Source organism: Crocuta crocuta, unplaced genomic scaffold (genome assembly GCF_008692635.1).
Source record: "Crocuta crocuta isolate KB4526 unplaced genomic scaffold, BGI_CrCroc_1.0 scaffold25, whole genome shotgun sequence".
In the NCBI taxonomy this organism is placed as follows: Eukaryota; Metazoa; Chordata; class Mammalia; order Carnivora; family Hyaenidae; genus Crocuta; species Crocuta crocuta.
This window is the reverse complement of record NW_027532015.1, coordinates 13,224,374-13,243,518: the sequence shown is the minus strand read 5'-3', so window position 1 is coordinate 13,243,518 and position 19,145 is coordinate 13,224,374. Positions and strand designations below refer to the sequence as shown.

The following is a 19,145-nucleotide window of genomic DNA, read 5'->3' as shown; positions in this document are numbered from 1 at the left end:
GATCCCAGCTCCTCCCTCTCCCGCCCCCACCCACCTGCCCCGTTGCCTTGGCGGCCTCCCCGGGCCTAGTGTTCGTTCGTTCTCTGGGAAGCCGGGTGCGTCGTACCTGTGTTGTGGTGTGGGTGTGCCCTTCGGGAAAAGAGGGTAGAATCCATGTAAGAGGCCGCTGTTAGAGCCACACGGCACGTGCTGCTGTCCTTAGGGAGCTGTGGGTTGACGACGATGTCCAAGCGCAGCTGAATAGTGCTGGCCCGGCCAGGACCCTGAAAGGACAGAGCATCGGTCGGGCCAGCCCCCTGTGAGGACAGTCACTAGTTTACTTGCTCTTCATGTCCTCCGTGACCCCTCAGCTGGGGAAGGGTCCCTGGCACAATAGCAGCAAAGCAGGGTTCAGACCACTCTGGAAAAGTGTGTTGCTTCCCACGCTGGCTCGGACTTCATAACTCAGGATAAAGGCTCGAGACTCCATTGCTTTGAAGGAAGGACTTGGTGAGGATCTTATAAATGAACTTTCCGTTCTGTCGTTGCTGGTGGGTGCCTTCTGTCACCGTCACCCTGGTCAGGCCCCCAGATGACGTTTTAGGCGATGCCTCTCCTGCAGACCCGCAAGCAGATTCTCCTACCGCCCTCTTCCCAGCAGGACATGGTTTAGCCTGCCGGGCCCTCCTGTGCCTCACTAGATCTGCCACTCTGCTCTGGGGACTGGACACGTTGGGCCATCCTCCGGCAGAGCCCACTTTGTAAGAGCCATGAGAGGCCCCATTTCAAAGTGCTTGTGATAAATGGCAGCGCGCAGAATCGCTCCTCTGTGCTAGTATAGACCTGACACAGCAGCTTCCAGAGAGTGGGGGTCTGGCCCTTCTGTCTGGCCAAGCCGTGGGAAGGACTAGCCAGTCCGCTGAGGGAGGCAGGGTGATCCCCGAGCATGAGCGAGCACCACAGATGCTAGGCCCAGAGCGTCAGTCGGTCCTGCCGCACCGATCGAAAAGCCAACAATCGACACTGGAGAGTGGTGCCCTTGCTGAGAATAGTGGACGTTTATCCACCAGGCCCTGCTACAACTCCGCCTGGCTCTACCAGGCCTAAGTTCTGGTTCTGGGTGCTCCGTGGCCATTCTCTCGCACAACTGCAGGCGCATGAAAACACACTTGGCACCAGTTATGGCAAGAGACAAGGACGTAAACTCAAAGAACATGTCATCTAGCTGTCCCTAATGTTTATTTAGCACTTACTCTGTGCCAGACACTGTTTTAAGAGCTTTCTTCTCTATGGTAAATCCTATAATCCACACAGCAGTACTGTGAAGCTGGAAATATTGTCCGTATTTGACGGATAAGGAAACTGACACATAGAGAGAGGTTCGCCAACTTCCCGAAAGTCAGACCGCTAGGAAGGGGTGGAACCGGGATGCGAGAGCAGGCGGTGTGACCGCGCTTCTGCCCCTCCCACTGCGGAGTGTGCGGCCACCATCTTGGCTGTGGAAGACCCACGTCCCAGGGTCCCTGGTGCTGTCCTCTGTGAAGGGAGGAACGCTCCCCTCTTCATCCCAAAGCAGGCTCAGGCGTGAATAGTGTGCAGACACAGTGTTGGAGTTAAACGAATCTTGCCTTTTGTCTTCAAAAGAGGTCTTTTGGTTAAGAGAAAAGCATGCACCATTTGACTGCTGACTGTGATCAAAGATCAGAAGGAGGGACAGGCTTACAAATGGTTCCTATAGAAGGTTAGCCATTTTCAGTAGTTGCTTAATTAAATTTTGGCTTTTCCTCTTTACACTCCCCAAACTGTCACCTGTGGGACATTTACAGTCACAAAGCTTTGGCGGAGGCCTTGGTGGTTCTCATCAAAAGGCTGCACATTCGAATCACCTGGGAAGTGTTAGCAGAAATAAGATGTCAGGAGCACCTTGGTGGCCCAGGTAAGTGTCCGACTCAGGTCATGATCTCATGGTGTGTGAGTTGGAGCCCTATGTTGGGTTCTGTGCCGACAGCTTAGAGCCTGGAGCCTGCTTCAGATTCTCTCTCCCTCTCTCTCTCTCTCTCTCTTTCTTTCTCTCTGCCCCTGCCCTGCTCATGCTCTGTCTCTCAAAAATAAATAAAATGTTGAAAGAAAATTTTTTTTTTTAAGATGGCTAGGGTTGCCTCAGAAATGGAGTGGTTTGGTCTTGGGGAGACCTGAGCATACACATTTGGTAAAAGCTCTCCAGTGACTGTGCTGTAGAAGTCAAGTCGAGAGCAACCACCATGATGGCTCCTCTTGTCAACCGACCAAGCTTTGCTGTAAAACTGTCTTGGTGTGAGCTGCTGTCCTCTAAATCCTCAGAGCGAGGTCCCCCGACCAGAAGCATCGGCAGCACCTGGGAACTTGTTGGAAATGCTGAATGTCAGGCCCCACCCCAGACCCGTGAATAAGAATCTGTTCTCCAGTGAGAGCCCCCTTGGGGTTCATGTGCATGCAAGTTTGAGAGGCAGTGCCACACTTGAATGTCAGTATAACCTTATTTTAAATNCAGTAGCCTCCCCTCGATAAGTGCTAACTGATTCTCCTGTCCCCTCATCCTCCATCCTCTCCCACCAGATCACCCCCACATTTCCCTGCCCATTTGGCAGCGCTTGATAAATATCAAATAAATTTCTTAGGCTATAACAGTTTAATCTGCTACAGAGCCATCCCACTGTTCCTTCTGAAGGCACGTGTTTGCACCCTAAGGCCCACTGTCAGCCTTTAAAGGAGGGGCCTGCCCCCTCCCCGACCGGCACTTGCACTTAACGTCATCTGTCACAGGAGGAGCATTTCTATTTATATGAAGAGCAGAGTGCCCATTTACAAGCCTGTGGGTCAGTAGCCACACAAATTAGATCATTAGGTGAATAGTAGGTAATTTAAGAAAGAACAATAGTACCGTCATCTGAAATCATTGCTTAATTCAGCTCCACAAGAGAGGGCTAAACATTTTTCTCACTGGACTTCGTATTTCTTCAAATTTGTAATAACAACAGTGCACAGCCTTTCCGTTTTCACCATAGAAATCACTTAAGAATAAAAAGAATTAACTATGTAAGAAAGTTATATTGTCTCAAAAAATAACAGTATTCTGTAGACTTATTCAAACGCAGTGATTCTGCAGGCTCTCAAAGTGCTTTGCACTTGCTCATTCAGCCTTTGAAAATCTGCACCTCGGGTTTGAAAGCAGACGGGGCGCCTGGGTGGTTCAGTCGGTTAAGCATCTGACTTCAGTTCAGGACATGATCTCACGGTTCCGTGCACCCCTACTTTGGGTGAGCCCTGCTTCTCTCTCTCTCTTTCTCTTTCTCTCTCTCTCTCTCTCTTCTCCCTCCTCCTCCCCCTTGTGAGATTCTCTTTCTCTGCCTCCTCACTCACTTGCACCCTCTCTCCCTCAAAAAAAGAAAACAAGCAAATAAGTAGGACATTTCAGCCTAAAACTACCCCTTAGCTGCTGGAAGCTTTCTTAGTCATATCTGAATTTCTCATAAAAGTAAGTCTTAATGAAAAAATACTTTTGGTATAGCTAGGAAAACACCATTTGCAACTCCTGTGGAAATGTTGAGAAAGAATCCAGACATTCTCTTCTTTCTTACTCTGACGTACATTGACTTTTACCCAAGAATAGTGTTTACCCTGAAACCTGTTGGTCAGGAAATGGAGATGTGTACTTAAGTATGAAAAATGAGACCATTTCCCCAAGGCATTGTGGAAACTTTCAAAGGATCATTAAGCACTTAAAATGTAAATAAGAGGGCAGCCTTCATTTGTATGTCTAACTTGCTTAATTAAACTGTAATAATGAAAGCTTTCTAGAACATGGTTTTCCATGATACAGGAGGAAGAAGAAATATCATCAAGTCTAGAATGGATAATTATGAAATATGCAACATGTATTTTCTGCTCAATTTCTTATACAATCAGAATAAAACTCCCTATGGATACATAATCCTTCTCTTCATTGGTTAAAAGCTAGATCAAGATTTCTGAGTATTGAGGCCCAAATTAGCAGATAGGTTGAGTTTTCCAAGGGTAGTTACCTTAATATTGGAAAAAGCTGTGGGAGTAAAAATTGCCAAGGTCTTTGGGTAAAGGAAGAAGAGGAGCTATCACCAGGAGCTCCGTGGAGTGAATTTGAAAATGGTTAGTGTTCTTCCATTAGAAAGATTTGGAGTATATACTCAGGTGTGCTGAAGGCTTCTTTGTGGGGTCTTTCAAAGTGAGAAAGCCTTGTTTTTAAATGTGTATTTGCTGATTTGATCTTACTGACTAACAGGAAACTTCAAGTTTTTGATCCTGTCAAGTTCAGACAAAGTCTGTCTCAAAGACCATTGTTCCTTTTCTTTAAGACTCTTAGTTTCAGGGACCTCCCTCTTTCACTCCATCTATCCCTCTTTACTTCAATTGCAAAACACTGGTTAATAATAATAGCTAACAACACTAGCTACTAGCTATTGAGTCCCTATGGCGTGTCAAGAAATAGTGGGGTTTTTTTGTACATTCTCCTTTAATCTTTACCACAACCAAGATAGATAAAGAATCCCAAAAAAAGTAAGGACAGTTTGCTAGTCCAGGTTTCTACAGAAGGACATTCCAATTCAGACGTTTTATATTTCAAACATGGGCTGTTAACCACAATGCCATATTGCTTCATCGCCACTGTCAGTCTTAGAAAATGTTAGTAAAATCTTGCCATTATCATGTCGGCAACCAACCGAAATTCTTGGGAGTCTTACCCACCTTGGATCTTTACCAAGGTGCTTTGTTAGAAAATGGCTGTCTGGTGTTTTCATATATAAAGCAAAGTTATTGATGAATTTTTACTTTTTTTTGTGACCACAGATTCAAATGACTGTTAGGCATCCGCTATTTCTTGGGCATCTTTGTGTATTGATACTCAATTTATCTTTTCTGAGCATTGTGTTAGCATTCTAGGATCTGATGTTTGTATGTTTATAGTTTAGTTTAGTGCCACTTCTTACCCTGGGGAATTTAAAAACCGTGAGGCTGAAGACCTGCCAGAGATTCTGATTTAATGATACTAGTTGTCACTAAAATATTTTTTTTTTTTTTTTAGATCGGGCTGACTTATAACTCTGGAAATAAATGTTCAGTGGTACTTTTTTTTTAGCCTAATGTAGTAGCATTATTTCTGAGACCTACGGCAAATAAAATATTCTACAATTAAGGACCAGATTAGTCTGTGGATATAATGCAAAAGAAAAATACACAGGTTATCTGGTCAGTTTATCTTGGAAGTGTCTTATTTGTTATGTTCTTTCTAAAACCGGGAGAAGTAACCCCACCTCCTGGCAAGAAAACTGGTCAAGGGAGCCCAGACCATTGTCTCAGGGTGGCTGAGGCTGCCAAAGAAAGGAAATCCTGTTCTAAAGAATGTCTCCACTTTTCCTTCTGGAAGCCCTTTCTTTTCTTCCTTGTGGCCCTGTGTCTTTACTGGGCCTGATTTGACTCCTTTAAGTTGTATGTTCTTTGGTTACTTGTTGCCAGATGGGCTTAGAGCAAAGTAGTCTTTCTGCAATGAATTTCCACACTTCCCTGTAACCTCTAACTTACATAGCTCTTGAAAAAAAATGGAGTTAGAAGCCACACAGAGCAGTGCAGGCATCCTCTGTATTTCATTTTGGGTGCGTTCACAGGGCAGAGGCTAGCGTTCAATAGATCTTCTGTAGATCAAGGTGCATGAATTAAAGGGCTGGGATCTCTTAAGCTGTTTGTTGTTGTTGTTTATACTTTATTTATTTTTGAGAGACCGAGAGAGAGAGAACAAGGGGGGGAGGGGCAGAGAAAGCAGGAGACACAGAATCCAAAACAGGCTCAGGCTCGGAACTGTCAGCACAGAGCCCGATGCGGGACTTGAACCCACAAACTGTGAGATCATGACCTGAGTTGAAATCGGACGCTTAGTCAATTGAGTCACCCAGGTGCCCCTGTCTTAAGCTGTTTTTATATTCCAGCTTAAGCCAAGAAGAATATGGAAGCAGATGAGGGAAGTCACGATCAGAGTTGTCCCTGTATGCTTGGGCACTTTAAAATTTTCCAGAAGGAAATTTCCCTCCCCAGCATAGTGATCAGACTCACTTACACACATATTTCTTAGGAATAATAAAATAATTTCAGTTCACTCTGTGAGGGTGTGCGTGCGCACATGTGTGTTTGCATCAGCAGGAACCATTTGAGGTGGCTTCTGTCACATACCCAGCTGTTATGGCTGTTGACCTGGAAACGGCTTGGCCACTCAGTTGTCATCCTGATTCAATGTAGAGTTTAGACTTTGAATGGCATCGACAAGCTTTCATAGTCTTCCCTATATAAAAAGACATTCTTCTGCTTTCTTGTAGCTTCATCTTTGATCTTTCTATTTTTTATCACCATAAATTATTTTTCAACTCCATAAAAAGTTTCCAATTGGAAACACACCCATTCTTCTGTTTATGGAGCTTGTTCCTCACTATCATGCACTGTGTTAACAGAGCTGTACCATGAACCCCATTCAGGTAGGAAAAAGAAGGCAAACGCACAGTTCAACAACCAAAGGTCACATCCTATGTGTTTTGCAAAGCTAAACAAATTTTTGTGGCAGCTTCTTTAAAATGTGTTATCACTTTGGCCAGTGTTGAATGCCTACTGCATTCTACTGTGCTTCTTTGTACTTAATAATGGTGATTCTACCCTGGGTTTAACCTAGTACTGTTATTTATCAATCTACTTACTTGATGATATAAGACTTGTACTGCTTATGTATGGCTGGCAAACTTGTGCTTCCTTGTTCTTTTTTTCCTGCTGCTTTTGGGGTTTGTTTTGCTTCATTAACTATTGTGGTTTTGCTCTCAGTTGTGTGTAGCATGCCGTAAAGCTGGACGTCCACAAATGCATGAAATGGTCAAAATGTGCATTACGAAACTCCTCACTGCCCTGTGTCTTCGTGCGTTCCCTGGCCGTCAGGGGCCTGTGGCTTTTCACAAGGTATTTGACTTGGCCCTTTGGCCTCTGACAGCGGCACAGGACTGGGTCTTTTTGAGTGTCAGTTCTGTGCTACGAAAGCAGAGGGCATGGGGAGGTAGAAGTGATGTTGGAGATACTACACGAAGAAATGGATGAGTCCTTTCCCAGAAACTCAGCCTGCCTTTGGACTTAGTATTCTCTTAACTTCTCTGATTCAGTGTGCTCATTTTAGTACTACCTCAAGGTAGGGCAGAAAAATGTGCACAGAGTAGAAAATCATTGGCCTTGAATACAGTGGTCAGGTTTATCATGGAAACCCTAGTTGAAGAACCTTACTGGTTTGCCAATTTATCATTATCACAGCAAGTGTGAGAAGCTTTTTTTTTTTGAAGCTGTCAAGATAGCTGATAGAACATTTCCTTCTGTGGACTTAAGGTTAGTGATATTATCAGGTACATGGTCTTTTAATATTTAAAAGGATCCCCATTTATCATAGTATTTATACATCCAACTTTAGCAGAATGAGCTTCTTGGATTAATACGTTTAAAAGCAGAGTATACATGCAATGAGTCATTCCCAGTATTGTACACTTGGTATTAGCAACCAAACGCTAGAAATGGTGGAGACACTAAAACTCAAAGAAACACATTTGGTTTTTAGGAGGTTCTTGTCCGTATCCTGTATCGTTTATTACATAAACCCCATTCCTCATCTGTGTTTTCTTTGGTGAGTCTAAAGTGACTGATATGATTTTTGCAGGGAGATTGTAAGGCTCTCGGTGTTAAAAAGAATTGTGCTTCTATTGAGCAGGAGTTCAGCTCTCAAAATAGCTACTCTTTTATCGTTAATGCTTCCACAGCTTCAAAATTCCCCTTAAATTTATGTCAGAGCTCAGAGGTCTTAAAGATCAATAGCTATAAAGATTTCTGGGGAGAATGTGGGATTTAAAGAAAACTTAAATTCTGAGGCATGACTCATACTGCTGTGCCTAATTACAGCACGGAGAATTTGGTTCATCGAAAGGAAACACCCCCCATTTGGATGTATTTGCAAGGTTTGTGTGTCGTTTCATTACATGCAAAGTAAAAGCCTTCTGAAATTAAGACACGTTTTTTTTTCTAAGTATGTATAACTTGTGCCTTCAAGTACGTTATAATCCATGATCATTTGAGAAAATGAACTTAAAATTGACATGCCCTTCAATGGTAATTTGAAGAATAAATATTTTGGAATCTGCTTTTAATTTTTAGCTAAAAATGAATTAATCTGGGCTGAATTCCAAATAAATTTATGAGTTTAATTTTATTTTTCTATAAGTTCATGAGTTTTAAATGCTCACTTGGACTACCAAGCATTTAATAGGAGATAAATTAAACTTTTAGAAAGTATTTACTTTTATGTCATTAATTTTACCAGAAAGGTTATGACAGTGAGACCCCAGCAGAAAGCTCCAGCTTAAGCAGCAGAGGCAACAAAAGTTAACACTTAGTCTCTCTCTCATCTCACTTATCATCCATCAAATTAAATTTGCCATTTAGGTGAAAACACTTTATTTTCATTGTAGGTAATCTTGGAGCTATTCCTAGAAAAATAATTTAGGTACATTAAATCCCTTCTTCTTTTTGTGGATCTAAATATACTTACTAACTGGAACAGATGGCATACCTTATATAGAGAAAAAAAGGGGGGTATATTTAAAGCACGTGTTTATTGTTATGCCCATTTCTCTAGCTTCCGGAAGAATTAGAGGCAATAAAATCTGAAAAGCCACGACATTAAACATCATCATCAAATGAGGGATTTTGGTTTTTCAAATTGGGATTTCTCCATGTTGCAGCCACCAGAGCTGCTTCTCAGGTCCAACTACACATCGAGACTCGCACAAACCAATTGCTTCGCAGATACAGGACAGCGGGTAGGAAGCAGGACACTGGCAGGCATTTCTGTCTCACAGGAGTCCTTGAACAGTCCAGAGGCTAGTCTGTGCTCTCAGATGTCAGCCTTGGAGCAAGAAGTTGAGAGCCACCTTGATGGGTGCAGTCACATTAGCTTAGGAGACCCCATGTTGCAACTACATGGGAGGCAGATTTCTGTAACAACCCCATGAGCAGCGCTGGGAAACGTCCCTCAAAGGCCGGGAGCAATGACAGGATTCACCCAGGCAACCCAGACCTGTGACTTTCCACAGGCTTGGAAAGTTCGTCCACAGCTTTCCCTAGTCAGATGCAGCTTAGTCATTAAGAGACACCTTCGCCCCAAGCCATGCTGCCTAGTAACATAGCCAATGGTTCACCTTTATCACGTTTCCAGAAGCACACAGCTAGAGAGTGAATCCAAGATCAAACCTGTTTACAGCACAGGAGAAAGGGATTCACTAACCTGTTCCCCCCACTTCATAACTCGGGAGCTAATACATCCCGTTCCTGTTTTGCCATGGAGGGAGCTTTTCCTGATTAATTTCCGGCCATCTGAGTTTGTTCTCATAGCATTATTGGGCATATCTAAAACTCACTAATTTGCATTCTCTTATGATGCTCAGAATAATACGCTTCTAAGAGTGATAATCTTTAGGAAAATGTTCCTTTTCCTATAGGCTTAAAAACAGATTTCAGGGATTTTAAATATTTGTAGTACTCATGGATGATTAGTCCTAAATCAGGCTGACTTTCTATTTAAGAAGGATTTAAAATCTTCTCCAGTTAATTCCAAAGCATGTTGGTAATGAACTGTTATCTACAGAGCGTGTATGTTGCTATCTCATTTCTTTACCAGGTGTGCATTGAGACATACATATGTAGCTGTCACCAGCGTAGTATAAACACGGCTGTGCGGGCAACTCTCAGTCAAATGCTGAGTGACTTGACTTTACAGTTACGACAAAGGCAGGAAAATACGGTGAGCAATCTTGCCGGCATCTCTGTGTAACTGCATGCTGTGTCTCCACATCCTAGATGCTCCCTCCCTCACCCCCTGCCGGGGCTGCTTCCTCCTGAAACGGTAGGAGGGGCTTGCTTGGTTTAGAAGAACTTCGGTTTATACAAATTAAGATTTTTAAATATATTTTTGCCTGTTTAAAGCTTTGACAGTCGTTTTTCCTTATGGTTTCTACTATTTTTTAGTCAGTCTTTTACAATTCACTTGTCTTTTTAAAACTCAGATTGAAAACTTTTATATAAAAATATTCTGATATATTAAGAAATATCAGGAGTAAATTCAAAATTAGGAGAAGTTAATAGCAGTTAATTACATGCTTTGAGGTTTGATGTCTGTGTTTCTCTTTGTTAACTAAAAGATTGTGCCCCGGGGTCTTATTTCACCTGCTGCTGCATGGGGTGGGGTCAGGGAGGGAGAGGGATTTGCCTTTGTCTGTTATCAAAGCCAGTTAGAGCTTATTGATCCAAACTTGAACAAACTGTCTAAAATGAGCATTCCCAGGAAAAAATGTAAATGTAACTGGCTTCTCGAATATCCTGTCTTTTGGGAATGTTAATGAAGAGATGATCCCTGTTCAAAATAAGTGTGTGTTTGGTTTTTTAAACCTGCCTCTGAATAAATCAGGTTAAACATCTTTTAAAATCTGCAAGAAGTATTCTGAAATGAACACTCTATTATTTTGTGGAACAGGGACTCTTCATGGCAGTCTGAAACGTCTCATGAATTAACTTTACAGAAATTAAGGTCTCACGTTTCACTTACAATCATTTCTAATTTTTACCTTCAGTTATTTTCTAATTTTTAGAGTTGAGTGGAACCTTACAGCTTATCTAGTCAAATACTTCTGGCCCTCATTTTACAGATGAGGAAGATGAAGCCCAGAGAGGTGAAACTGAAATCTAAAATGAATGAGCTTATCAGTGAAAGAACCAATACCAGACCCCTAGGCTCCTAACTGTGGCTGTGACAGCCAGTGTTGAAAACACAACACTAATCTGAAAAAGCAAATACTGATTTTTTTGTAATGTTTGCTATGTCCAAAACCTAAGTTTCTATTTAAAAAATTGTTTTATCTTGGGATATTACAATGTTAGCTTACCCTTTGTTAAAAACCACTTCATTTATATTAGGATTTTCAATATGATAATGTGGGAATAGTAGTTTAAAAGAAATTCAAATTATAAATGTAAAACATGCTAAGGGAAAAAAATTGAAGAAAAAATTGTTAAAAACACATTTTAATAGAAATAAACCTATGATGTTGGGAATCTTAGATTAATCATACAATCATAGTTCATCCTCACTAAATGGCAACGTGATGAAATACTATAATAGCAATGATATCTTAATGTTTTAAGGAGAAGCCTTAAATGAAACTTTGTAGTTTCAAAGTGATTTCGATTATATTCGTTCACTTAATCTTATTTTTATATTTTTTTAGTAGGAGAGTATTTGGCTTCAAGTAAAGTGACTTAGCCTGTTAGCTCATGCTGTTCTTCTGTAAGAATGGTAACAGGTAAAGCTGTAGAGGTCTGGATAAAACTTAGATAGTGGGGTGTCTGGCTGGCTCCATTGATGGAGTATGGGACTCTTGATCACAGGGTTATGAGTTCGAGCCCCATGTTAGGTGTAGAGATTGCTTAAAAATAAACTCTTTAAAAAAAAAATAAAAACAGGGTTATCTGCCTCTGCCCCTGGTATTATATGTCTAATCAGCCCTCTGATCCTGCTCATCACGGACCATCTGGACTTACTCGATCTGAGGCAAGATCCCAAATGAGGTGGAAAATTGGTGTTTCCTGTTATTTCCTTTTTGTTACTCGTGCAGTCCCTGGAGATGTTTCCATGTCCCAGAAAAACAGTTCTCAGGATGCTAATATTTGTAGCATTTGTGATGTCTACTAGAGAGAGACATTGTCAGCTAAGAGTGGTGATTAAAGGGAAGAGGTCTATAGAAATGGTGAGGTTCACTCAAAGTAGAGTTTATGTTCTCCTATGGGACACCTAGCATGACCCATCACAGGAAGACATCATGGACCATGTCAGAATTAGGAAGACTTAAATACAATGGAAAGAAAATAAATTTAGAATGCCAAAAGCATTAGCATGAAATGTACAGTTAACCCTTGAACAACATGGGTTTGAACTGCCTGCGTCTACTAATATACAGATATTGTCCATGAGTACAGTACTGTATTTTTCTTCTTTATTATTTTAATAACACTTTTTTCTATCTTTCTCTATTATAGGAATACAGAATATAATACATTTAAGATACAAAATATGTGTTAATTGACTTGTTTTCGTTATTGGTAAGGCTTCTGGTCAACAATAGGCTGTTAGTCATGTTTGGGGAGAGTCAAAGTTACACAGGCATTTTCAGCCATAAGGGGTGATTGGTACTCCCAACCGCCGTATTGTTCAAGGGTCCAACTCTATCTTCAACCTAATGTCTATCCCCACTCCCAGGAAAGATTATGCAGTTTGATTTTGTGTCATTAGGATCCCAGAGTTATTATCAGGCTTTGTTAATTGAATTACTTAGATGATGCAAGCCATTGTGAAATTATAAGCTACTAATGTCCAAAAGCAAAAATGCCTCATGTAAATTCTTAGGGGGTAGGTGGTAGTGTTTCTCTTGTCCTTTAAAAATGATTCGGATGCATTTCCTCCAGAAAATGCTATTATACACCTATAGTTAGCCACTCACTGAGCCGTAGACATTGGCATAGCATCTCACAATGAGTGTTAATGGAAGCAGCTGAGCTTTCAAACTGAAGGACAAAGAATAGTAAAGACATGTGTCTGAAACAAGTTTAAAAAACAAAACAGTGCCCTGGAATGATTTTCTCGTCTGGTAGTTGAGTTGCCTGAAAATGCTCTCTTCTTTCCCAGTGCTCAGAAGTGGGGAGACTTAAGAGCCTTTCTACACTCCTTTTAGAGGTCACTAAATTCTCTTTGCAATAGGAAGGGAGCCTAATTAATGGTAAACGTCTTTCCCTTCCTGTCCTCCCCTCCCCCAAGTTCTGTCTCTATTCTGATAGTTCTGCACCTGCCTGGCCACAGCCTAGAGGGGCTGGTCTGGTCAGACCGTTGGAAGTTAATATGATCCCTCATCAATTAGGAAGCTGGTGCTTCTGACCAGGAGTCATCTTTGGACCTGTATTTTAAAGTTCAGAAACCTGATCCTTCATTTTACTGTGTTCATTCAGTGCCAATCAAAGCGCAGTCTGTGACCTTGGGACAAACAGTACAAAGGTAACCTGTTTATACAGGTATGGCTCCAAGTCCTAGCTCAGCACCCTGGAATCATAAATAAAGTGCATAAAGGGCTTAAACTTCTGTGAAGACTGTGGACTCTTAAAATGAACTATTTTTGGAACTGATGAGCTCAGTTCCAGACGTCAGAGTCTTCTCACAAATACCATGAGTAATGCTATCAAGTGCATGGAGGGTGCACTTAGGTAAGTCAGTTGAGCCCCAGAGTGTTCAGGGTGACATTGTTTCCTAAAATTTTCCAATGCCTAAGAGTCGGGGATTTTCACGCCTGAATCTCCTAATTGTCCTATGTGTGTGTCTCCCTTACCAGATCATTGAAAACCCGGACGCCCCACCGGAATTCAGGAATCAAGGTATTGGATTCGATTTTTGCTAGTTCAATTTAAGAAACGGGGGCCAACTATGTGCTTAGCACTGGGGGTGAAAAGATGAGTGGGAGCTCCCAGGTTAGTTCACCATCCTCAGAGGTCTGCTTACCTTTGTCTTACTGGTGATTATGTTACTTAATCTTCCTTCTGTCCCTGCCCTTCATGCTAGCTACCCCTATTTCTGTTCCAACTATCCGAAGGGTATTAACTCTTCATATACCTTCCTGTTGGAGGCTGGGTTTTTTGTTGTTGTTGTTGCTGTTCTCCTTGAAGTTAGGTTTATTCATTGTTAAAATGAGAATTGGATAGAGGATTTCAGTGGAAACCTGATTGGCACAGAGCTATTGTACCAGAAGTAAGTTTGTGAAATTCCATTTTTTTTTTATTAAAAAAAGAACCTCACAGGAAATCTTCCAGGACAGACAGCTCAGTTTAAATAGCAGGTGAAATCAAGGTGGGGAATTTCCTTCTGACCCAGAGGAAAAGAAAAAACAAAGGCCTACATAAAATTGTCAAGCAGTTTGGTTTTTGTTTTCGTTTTTATTATTGTTTCCTGGAAGAGGTATGAAATAATTCAAATCATCTTATTAAAAAAATTGAACTAGATTTTATTTCAGATTTTATTCAGTAATTTAAAAACCACTGGGAAATCTGCTTTTCTTCTATAGTTTTGCCTGTTCATAATGAGAAAGGGGAGCAGAGGATGAAAAGGGGAACAAAAGGGACAGAGAGAAGCAGCCAAGTGGCCACAATTAGGAGAAACAGTGAAGGAAAGGAATGAGAAAGATGTCAAGCCATCTCTGAACGCATTGCTTGAGCATGTTGTTTTATTTATTTAGTTTTGTAACGTTTATTTTTTTGAGAGAGAGCATGAGTGGGGGAGGGGCAGAGAGCGAGGAGGCCAGAGGATCGGAAGCAGACTCTGTGCTTGCTGGAGGCCGGTTCCGGCAGGTCCAGGGGTCCCTGAAGGATGGACGGTGTCAGCGAAAGAGAAATGAGAGAGCCCCGAGATTCTTTCTGATCACTAGGCAGGCATCTCTGTCCTGTCTGTTTTGGTGTCTTTATTTAAAAGTTCAGCAACAACATGAGGTCAGAGAAAAGAATTTCTTACAATGGGAGGCCTTTTATGATATCAAGTGCAGAATTATTCCGACCAAGGAAATAACAGAATGTTCTTAGTGAAAAACAGGGTAACATACAAGTTAAATTGTATATAGATAAGCTAGGAGTTATTCTGTCTGGCTCTCAAGAGGATAAATGTTTCTGAATTGGTTTATTTGTGGAAACTACCATGGGGGCCCTAAATTGTCAGTCTTTGCGCCTGGGTTTATGTTTTAGCTACTCTTATCTATCCTCATCCCAGCTGCCAGTGTAAGGGAGGGTGTTTGTGGAATGCAGGCCTTGAGGAAGGGACTGCCATGCTTCACCAATTAGCAAAGATATATGTAGTAGCTGTGTTCTGCTCTTGACCCCAAAGTAGGCTCTTTGTCTCGGGGCCTGGCTCAATTGTAACTCTTGTGTTCTTAACCCCCTTTATTATCTAAGCCTTGGATCTGCAAGGCCCATAGGAAGAGCCTTTTGACAATTGCCCATAGAGCTTTCATCTAAAGTCTCTTTTGTAAAGGCAGGAATATGCTTTTCCTTATGAGGTATCTGTGTTCAGAATATGGGTCTGGTATGGAATATTGTGAGGCCTGGTCAATACCAGCAGGCTTATTTCCAACACGAGCCAGTAGTAGCAGAAAGAGATACCAGTTTTCGTTTCTCATGGCAGAAGCTGCAAACATTGCCACTTCCTTGCTGTGACTGCCATTCAGAGAAGCTGGTTCGGCTCCCGGCATGTGCTGACATCAGAGAGCCCAATGCCGGGCACAAATGACCTGAGCTGAAGTAGGACGCTCATCTGAATGGGCCATGCATGCCCTGAGCGTGTTGTTTTAATTGCCCCTTGCTCTGCTCTTAGGCTGCAGACCCACCGGCATGTGCTCCAGCATCTTTTCAAGCTCCCAGTGACATGCTCCACCCATCTTTCCTCTCTCTGGGCAACTGCAGCTCCCATACAATCTTCACTTTGGTTTTGTAAGCCAAAAAGAGAGGTTCAAGTCCTCTTGGTCAAAGATAGATCTTTAAAAACACATACCAGTTAAAAGTGAATGGACACACTGAAATTTACCTAAAACTGAGCTTTAGGACTACTTACGGTTTTATTTATTTGTAACTGTGTCTTATCACTGTATGATTTCTCAAGGTTTTTTCTTTCTGCATTGAAGATCACAAATTCTGAGAATTAGCCATTTCTCTTTCACATCCTCCTCCAACTTTTTCTCTCTTACGCTCCTGCCATTTTTCTCCATTTTCCTTGACCTCATGATCATCTTTTCATCTATACATTGATCAAATTCTTAGCCACATTTATATATATCTTTAAAGGTACTTGTTATAAGAAAAGCAAATGCTTCTACGTATAATTTCACTTGGCCCAACAATTCTGTGAGGCGATTATTTGTTCCCATTCTGCCATGGAGAAAACTGAAGCTTACCCAAGCCCATGCAGTCAGCAAGTTGTGGACCAGTACTTCAACAGATTCTAAATGTCAGCCTCTTTCCAGTACATTAGGTGCTTCCGTGGGAGTTTGTTGCTAGTTTCTGGACATGAATATGTCTGGAGGGAAAATTATGTTTTCTGACATTGGTTGCTCCATTAAAAACCATGTGCCCCAAGGATGCTGGGCAGACAGTAAAAGTAGTGAAGATGGTGACTAAGTTATTTTGCAATCTTTCCCTCGTTCCTTAGTTTGAAAAGGCCATCTTTCTTCCAAGCTGCCACATTTATCTTTTTGCTACAACTCAAATCTACTCAAATGACCCAGAAATTCCAAAGGTCAGAATAAGGGATACATGGGTAGTCTGCTGGCCTAAATATTGAGAAAATTGTTGTGAATTGTGTTGTTTCTTAATCAAAGCTTCCTTTGCTAAGTATGAATGAGTTTTATTTATAAGACCAACCTATCATTTTCTTAACTGTATTTTTAGTATTTTACTTTAGAAATGAATAATTATATTTGCTATGATGATTTTGGTGACCTAAGGAAGGCTCAGTATCTGCAAACGACCTCTTTAGTCCCAAACACATCAAAAGCAGAGGATGGGAAGGACTGCTGAGGAAGCTTCTAGTGCCCTTTGCCCATGTCTAACCTCTTGTAACCTCTTCTGTTTGAAGGGTCAACAGTTGAGTCCCTTTGTGATGACCTTGTCTCTGTGCTTACTGTTCTGTGTGAGAAGCTACAAGCCGCCATCAAGTAAGTGCCTTCAGCATTGGTGTTCTTACTTATCAGCTGTCCATTTCTGAGGTGACTTTTGTCTACAGCATCCCTTCAAATTGCAGATCATAGGGACAATGGTCCCCCCCCTCATTGGTATTCACCTGTCATTCCTGAGAAATATATTCAGTGACTTTGGACAAGCTCACATTACCAAGCACCATGAATGAAGGATATAATTTTCTCATAAGAAATGGGAAAACTGTAGCTGGCAAAGAATTAATCTTTAATCCCTCCAGCATTGAGCTAAGTGAGAAGAATGTTGGCTAAGAAGTAGTTGATATGACAAAGCTAGTTGATGTAACCCAGTGGTGTGACTCTAAATGAGTCTTCTCATTAACCTGCACTACGCTTTTCTCCTCTATTAAATGGGAAGGGCGCACTGTATGGTCTTTCTGTATTCTAACATTTCCTGAGCCTGTGTGCTCACCTGCAGATCTCTGAAAAGAACACATTGTTCTCATTTTTTTTTTTTGCGTGCCATTTAATATTGGTATTAGATCATATAGATGATGTCCACTGCTCTAACTCTCCAGGCAGTAGGTTAATAAGTTAACTTATACATCTGTAGTAAAGCCAAATTTTAAAAGGACTAGACTTTCCAAAATGAGATGAAAAGGCTCTACCAGTTACATATACAGTGAATTGCAAAATTCTACAACACAATAAGATTCTGAAATGCCCTTTGAGTTACGAAAGACACTTTCATTGACTAAGAACTAGAATACTTGATAATCCAAAGAACTTTTACGTAAAGAATTTTATATATAGTAAGAAGTTGGGAGACATAGTCTAGTTGAAACATTAATGAGGTCTCTCACTTTACTGGAACAACTTCCAGAAATTTGTTGGGGTTTTTTTGGTTTTTGCTTCTTTTTTTTTTTTTTTTTTTAATAAACTCAGGGTTTTTAAAAGCTAAGCTTAGAATGACTCTTGAAAGTCTTTGCCTAGTGGTTTCTACATCAGTGTATCCATCGTCCCTCTAGGTCACCTGCACCTGCACGTTTTTTAATGTTACTTTATTTTTGAGAGAGGGAGTGGGGACAGGATCTGAAGCAGGCTCTTTGCGGACAGCAGAGAGCCTAATTCAATGAATGGCTTGAAGTCACGAATTGCAAGATCATGACCTGAGCCAAAGTCAGATGCTTAACTGACTGAGCCACCCAGGTGCCCCTGCACCTACACCTTTTGACCAAATTAAGCTCTGTTTATGTTAGGCACTTAAACAATGAAGAAACCTATTTAATCCATAGGTAGGACAAGCCAGAAAGCAAAGCACTTCTTCCACAGCCCTGCCCTTAAGTTTCTCTCACCCCAGATTCTAGGCAGCACATTATTTTCCCTCAGAAGGGATGTGTCTGCTAACAGCAGATGGCATGTGGTAGATGGCTTCTCCCATACTCTGTCCCCATCTTTCCTGACCACAGAGAGTTGGGGCAGGAGGCCTGAGACTCAGATAGCTATCCTAACCTAAAGGCTCTAACACCAACTACAGTGACCCCAGTAAAGTCCCCATGTGACCTGATTACCTTGGGACAGTTCCAAGTTACACCTGTTCTTTATGATTGTAATCACCCTCCTTCATTCTTAACAGGGTCCTATCTGGGATAGGTTATATAGTCACTCTACCTATTCATGACCAAGGTTTAGATTTCTTCTAGAGCTCACTCCTCCCCACCCCTGCCTAGCTTCTCTCCCCCATAGCAGAGCCAGCTGTTATATCAGACCTGAGATATGTTTCTCATTGGCTTGTTTATTCCTAAGATATAATCACGTACAGTGTTTTATCACTATTGGCTCAACTATGTTATCTTTGTTGGATTAACTGGTAAAAACTCTGTTCTGCCCTTTATCAGCTTTTGGGCAGAGCTCTCAACTACCATAAGCTTATGTATCCCATAAACTAATTAATATATTATTAATTAATATTTATTTATTGTTATCTTTTATGTAATATAATGTTAGTAGTATAAAATATATTAGGGTTTTTGTAAGGACCAAATGAGAAAATTTACTTAAAAGAGAGTTGATGCCCAATAGTCAAAAATTACCTGAGGTTAGCAGAATTGGGTTTATTACCTGTAATAATGAGGGATTATTATCTGTAATAATAATGTCTGTATGCTATGGGGAGCCAATGGTATCCAGTCAAAGGATTTTAGGAGAGATTGTTATAAGACTGGAACCAGAGTTAGGTGATTTGGAATGGGTTAAAGAAAATGAGAGTCTGTTCAAGGATTGAGTGCTGTCAGAAAGTAGGGGCAATCTTGGTATGGGGCA

General features: G+C 41.3%; 1 protein-coding gene across 1 annotated transcript in view; it reads left to right on the top strand.

Moving 5' to 3' along the window:
• The window catches only part of ARFGEF3 (ARFGEF family member 3), a 153,186-nt gene that overhangs the window by 45,079 nt on the left and 88,962 nt on the right, over nt 1–19,145 (top strand). The window contains exons 7-9 of the mRNA XM_077776166.1: nt 9,737–9,859; nt 13,488–13,530; nt 16,766–16,844. Coding sequence (XP_077632292.1) covers nt 9,737–9,859; nt 13,488–13,530; nt 16,766–16,844 — 245 coding nt within the window. The remainder of the gene's footprint in view (nt 1–9,736; nt 9,860–13,487; nt 13,531–16,765; nt 16,845–19,145) is intronic.